The sequence below is a fragment of the Chiloscyllium plagiosum genome, unplaced genomic scaffold, assembly GCF_004010195.1.
Source record: "Chiloscyllium plagiosum isolate BGI_BamShark_2017 unplaced genomic scaffold, ASM401019v2 scaf_89184, whole genome shotgun sequence".
In the NCBI taxonomy this organism is placed as follows: Eukaryota; Metazoa; Chordata; class Chondrichthyes; order Orectolobiformes; family Hemiscylliidae; genus Chiloscyllium; species Chiloscyllium plagiosum.
The window spans coordinates 910-7039 of record NW_025206073.1 but is presented as its reverse complement, the minus strand read 5'-3'; the positions used below and the strand labels follow the sequence as shown (position 1 = coordinate 7039).

Sequence of the window (6130 nt, the reverse complement as noted above, 5' to 3'; positions counted from 1 at the left end):
AGCTAGAATCCTTGGATTAGTTATCTGCTCAAGGAGCAGAGTTGGGTTACAATTATTGATTCAACACAACTGTTATGTTGAATCACACATTGTTTAAGGGGACAGGAGGAAGTTTCCTTATGCATAACCACAGATCCAAGGGGAACACAAGAAAGTTGGATTGAATAGCTTAAGCATATGACTGAATAAAGGAATCTTGAAATAAATCAGTGCAAGACATGTTACTATTTGACCCACATATCCTTTGGGTATGGAAGGAGTGCTTATGTGACAATTGATTTGGTTGATTTGAATCACCGAACTGAAGAGACACCATTCCCCATTTAAGTCATGAGATCAGGTGAAGGACAAAACATCATTTAGATTTGATGAAGTCTGTTTTTTTCCCACTTGTCGCACATTGAATGGGCTTCTTCCTCTTGGGGGACTGTGGGCTGTAGTGTGCGGTCATGGCTCGCGATTTACTGTCCCCCGGTGCACCCTCTCAAACTTTTAGTTGATGCAGTCTTTAAATTAATGGCTCCTGGGGTACGCCATATATTTATAGAAGGAGACTATAATAGTCTCATGGACCCTGGGGTGGACAGGATGCCAAGGGAGCTGTTGGATACACCTCTGCAGACTAGACAGTTAGTGGACTTGTGTGAGGAGTTGGGGTGAGTGGATGTGTGGAGGTGCCCCCACCCAAATGGGAGGGACTTTATCTTTTACTCCAACCCGCACAAGTGCCACACAAGAATTAAAATGTTCTTTGTTCCGTCGCTTTGTTTGGACTTGGCGTTAACCGCAGGATTGGGAGCATTACTATTTCGGACCATGTGGCAGGATATTTAGATGTTAAGATCAAAGGTAGTGCAGGAGACACATGACAATGGTGCACGAATCCATTTCTGTTGAAGGATGACAACTTTGTACAGTATATCACAAGGGGGTTCAGGGTTTTTTAGGTCTTCAGTCAGGCTACAGCCAGTAACCCATCAGTGCTCTGGGACACCACCAATTTCACACTAGAGAATGAGAAGGAGGCAGAGAGGATAGCAGCAGCTGATACTTGAGGCCTGGCTGAAGGCAACCAAATCGGCATATTATTCCAGACCATCTGGGGTCAAATTTCAACGGGTCATGGCTCACCGGGCTGCTCTGGACTCAGTGCTCACACAAGTGGCAAAGAGAGGGGTCTGCTTTGCAAAGCAAAGACTGTTTGAATATGGGGATAAGCCAGGTAGAACCCTGGCTTACCTGGCTAGGAAGGAAAGTGCTCCACAGTCCATTGTGTTTATCAGGGAGAGAACTGGCAATGTCACTCGTGAACTGAGGAAAATCGATGCCAGATTTCGGGAGTGCGATGCAGAGTTATACCGGTCAGAGGGCTGTGGGGATGGAGAAGTGAGAATGGAATCCTTTTTTGAAAACTTGGACCTCCCTGGTATAAACGCAGATCAGGCCTCCCTTTTAAATGTACCTCTGATAGTACAAGAGGTGGTAAGGCAGCTCCAAGGTGGTAAGGCATCTGGTCCAGACAGATTCCCATGTGGATTTTATAAGGTGTTCATACACATGTCACCTGAACCACTGCTGGAGCTGTATAGTCATTCCTATGGCCAGGACTGTCTTCTGCCCTCTCTTACAGAGGGTAATATCCCTCTTATTTTAAAGAAAGGAAAAGACCCTGAGGATTGTGTATTGTATAGACCCATCTCGTTGTTGAATGTGGATTTTAAAATTCTATCAAAGGTGTTAGCTCTGAGCCTGGAGAAGGTGTTGCCTGTTATTATAAAAGAGGAGCAGACGGGTTTTATCAAGGGCCGCAGCTCCTCCAACAACTTCAGGCAGGTATTGAACATAGTGCAACTATGTCAGCAGAGAATGATTCCGGGTTTGGTGGTCTCCCTGCAGGCAGAAAAGGCTTTTGATCGGGTGGAATGGTTGTATCTCTTTGCTGTTCTAGATCGTTTTAGTCTGGGAAGGGCCTTCGCCAGGTGGGTGGCAGTGTTATATAAAGACCCCAAGGTGGCAGTTATCACGAATGGGGTTAAATCGAGCAATTTTCATGTGGTGAAGAGCAGCTGACAGGGATATTCCCCTGTTATTGCTACTGTTTACCTTTGTATTTGAAGCACTGGCGGAGGCTGTCCAAAAAGACCCTGAAACAATAGCACCGAAAAATGCTTCAACCTTTTCAGCCTCTCCCTGTAACTCAGCCCCGGCAACATCCTTGTAAATCTTTTTCTGCAACCTCTCAAGTTTAACATCCTTCCTATAGAAAGGCGATCAGAACTGTATGCAGTATTCCAGACTAGGCCTCACCAATGTCCTGTACAGCTGCAACGTAACACTTCAACCACTACAGTCAATGTTCTGACCGATGAAGGCAAGCATGCCAAATGCCTTCTTCACCACCCTCTCTACATGCAACTCCACTTTCAAGGAACTATGCGCCTGCATTCCGAGGTCTCTTTGTGCAGCAACACACCCAGGGCCCCACCATTAACTGTATAAGTTAGCGATTGGATAGAGAGTTTTAAAAATTAGAATTGATAGACAACTTTAAAAATGAAGGTGCTTGAACTACATGGAGGGAGAAAGGTTTTCACTTGCGTAGCTGACCTGAATAGGAAGTTAACATTAGTGGATCAAATCATTCAAAACAAACCATTCTTCCCTGAGAAAGGTGACAACATGGAACTTGCTAGTACCAGGAATGCTTTAGTTGAATAGCATGAATGTGTTTAAGGGGAAATTGGATAAGTACCTCAGGGAGAAATATACAGAAGGATGCACTGATGGGATGAGACAAAGTGGGAGTAGACTCGCACGGAGACTAAATAACTGCACGAGTCTGTTGGGCCAAAAGGCACTTTTCCCTGCTGTAAACTCTCTGCAAATGTACTGCTCTCCTTCACTAAAGAACCATTTAATCAACAAATAATTTGGACAAAAGGGGTCCCACTCGGGTATAAAAGAAAAATACAAGAGGCATCCCTGCATAAGGTCACACAATTAATATCCAATACTGAAATTACTTCTGCTGAGACAGCGGTTTCATCGTCATCTGCTCAGTAGCAGTGGAGTACAGAGTTTTAATCGGCGGTTTGGTGGAGGTTGAGCTGGCAACATCAAAATCTTTACTGAGTTCAGCTTCGGTCTTCTTCACAAATTCACCATACGACTGAAAGAAACATGGAGAGAAAGTGAAATCAAACATTGGGATTTAAGAAAGTATACATGACACTACTTTGCCAACTGCACTGAATTCAATGTACTTCTGAATATTTTTAAACTTTTGTGGCAACTAAGGAATAGTAGGCCTTGATTTTCAGCAAATTACTGCAGTGAGGACAAGTTTTCAATTCAACCAGAAAGTTGAAAATAAAGCCTTTGTCATTTGAAATAATAGAAAATTCAGATGTAGGACGCAGTGTTCATAATCGTGATGCAGTGGTACAATATAAAACTGAACAGTTGCTAAACTGAAGCAGTTACCAAAATATGGTCCACCCGTTCATGTTTTCTCCTGTCAAATGTCTTCACCTTCTGCCAGTCTGTTTTCTGATATTGCTCTTTGTAGAATCTAAACAACTTCATAACCTCATTAGAAATGAAGATCTGTGGATAAAAGCACAGGAGAAATGGCAGTTGTTGCACATACCCTAAATACATAGACACAACTGCTCAGTGAAGCCTTTGACTCTTGGGCCTTTGGACTCTTTCCCCATTCTGAATGATGTGAAACTCAAAGCATGTTCTATTCAACAAAAATCTACGGGTTGCTTGAAAATGTAATTATAATTGAAGTGAACAATATCAGTGAGATCCAAAAGCATATTCTAAACAACTCTAAGGGAATATGCAATACTCCCAGACGGTGAGAACGTTTGACATTTTACTTTGCCTCAGACCTAGACTGAGAAATGATTAATTATTCACTTAACGATTCACTGCACTACATGGTTCAGCACTTTGCCAACAGCATCTTCTAAGACGTCTCTGCTCAGGCAAATTCCAAAAATGTTCCGCCTTTATAATAGACTGTAGGTAGATAACTCAAGATCAGTGCTGTGGAAAGTCTCACCATAAACATTGGGGCTGACTTGGATTCATACAGCGGACCAGCATTTCAGGAAGGTCAAATCATTCTCAGTTTAACAGATGAGTTCATCATAACTTCAGGAACTGAAGTTAAAAGTGAGATGAAGTAACACATTGAGTGGATAAGAAAAGGAATTACACCCGAAATTCTAAGATCCTAATCAGGTCAGAGAAAAATGCCACAAAGTATTCAAACATACAGGCCATTTAAAGTGACAGATATGACCATTAAAAGAAACCTGGCTCTTCCAACTGCACACAAACAATTTAAGCCACATTAAGTTGCATAAGATCTGAGAATATTTTGGTCAATTTTGGGAATCTCAACACATTACAAATTCAGACTGAAAAGTGCAACCTTTAAGGCTTTCTTCATCTGAAAATTATGGAGTGACCTGTGGAAGATAAGATTCTGGAGAGTTTTAAGAAGATGATTAATAATCATATAGTGTATTATCAACCAATGGATAAACAGAAATGATACAGAAGAATTCAAAAAAATTAGTGACTGGAAGAGACACCATATATTATGTAAATAGAAACAGAAAATATAGATTCTCAGAGTTAGCAAAGTGGTGACAGATGGGATTTAATGAATAACAGGATGATGATGATGATGATGATAAATTAATAATGGGAGAGTACAAACAGTGGAGGATAAAGTGGTTTGGACTTTCAGGGAAGGGGCAAAATGATAAATTGAATTCAATGCAGTCATCAGAATGTTTTTAACATGCTCTGTTATACATATCATCAATCAGAGCTGCTGTGGAGCACTATTAACCCATATCTTTCTTGCTTAACTGAGAAAAAATAAGTTTGTGTTCAAATGCAAAAGCTGGATCTCACCTCACAATAAGCTCTTTTGCTCACACTCTCTACATCTTTCCATTTATTATTCTCAAGATAGTCTGGGGGTATTTGTAGATCTCCTGGATCATGGCCAAGATCCTGCAACTTCCTCAGCCGCCACATCAACCATCTTCTCAACCTCTAAAGCATCATGATGTACAGCAAAATGAGGTTCCCTTTGGATTTTTAGAGGCACATCCTTCGTAGACTGGGCCTCCTGCACTGGCTGCTGCACCTTGCTACAGCGCAGCCCAAAGTCCTCATCAAACCAATCTTGGTCATCTACCAGGTCATCGAGCATCTCACGACTCAATTCCAACTCTGTCAGGGGGGCGGGGGTGCGCCTCAGGGGTTCGGACAGTAGGTAGGGATTGACGGGAGTGCAGGGTTCTGGGAGTGGGATTGGGGCCAGGCAGTGGGGCGCGGACAAGGTTGGGGATGGCAATGGGGCTGCTGGGTGGGATCGGACGGGGTTGGAGTTGGGCGGAAGACGGGGTTGGGCAGGCAGGTTCCCACGTGCAATGTGCTTTTGCTGAGTCTCCTGAATGGGGAACAGACTTCACAAAAAACTCAGCACCCCAGAGGAAATCACTTAACCGAATAATCAATTATCCGAATGAAATAGCGCCTGCCCATCTCGTTCGGATAACTGAGGTTCCTCTGTATACAGTTCCTATATTCAGTAGCTACTATAATTAAGAGGACAAGCTGGAAAGATGAACAAAGACCAAAAATACTATGTACTCCCAATCTCCCATCTGTTACCAATGGTTTCTTTATTCAAGCTAAACCCTCGATCCATGTGTTATTTGCTCAATCTTCCATCATTCTGATGTCCAGTGTATAAATGGGACTCTCACATTTATGCAACCCCTCACTTATGATGCAAAACCCATTCGGTAGAAGTAGCATATCGCTGGGTGAAGTGCACAAACAAATGTCAAGGATTCAACGTTAACGTTGTTCCACTGTTAGAATGGTGCGTTGAAAGAACTTCCGGTACCCACGACATGGGGAAAGTGAAGCCAGCACTGTGTAAAAAGGTTATCAAAGACACTGGTCATACTCCTGCTCTTCATCCACTAATACACTTGGACAACCAAACGTTTGATAGCACCCGCTGTTTACAAGATTCAGCTCTAGCCCTCGTCGAATCTCCTGTTCCCTGGATGCTGCCTGACCTGCTGTG

At 42.8% G+C, this 6130-nt stretch overlaps 1 protein-coding gene across 1 annotated transcript; it reads right to left on the bottom strand.

Annotated features, from left to right (window-relative positions):
* Window positions 1–3019: 3019 nt before the first annotated feature.
* On the bottom strand, window positions 3020–5249 carry LOC122546483 (centrosome-associated protein 350-like). The gene is made up of 3 exons (XM_043685183.1): window positions 4939–5249; window positions 3484–3606; window positions 3020–3169 (listed from the first exon to the last, which is right to left on the bottom strand). Exons 1-3 carry the CDS (start codon window positions 5062–5064, stop codon window positions 3020–3022), a joined length of 399 nt encoding a protein of 132 aa, XP_043541118.1. The 5' UTR covers window positions 5065–5249.
* Between the last annotated feature and the right edge of the window lie 881 nt (window positions 5250–6130).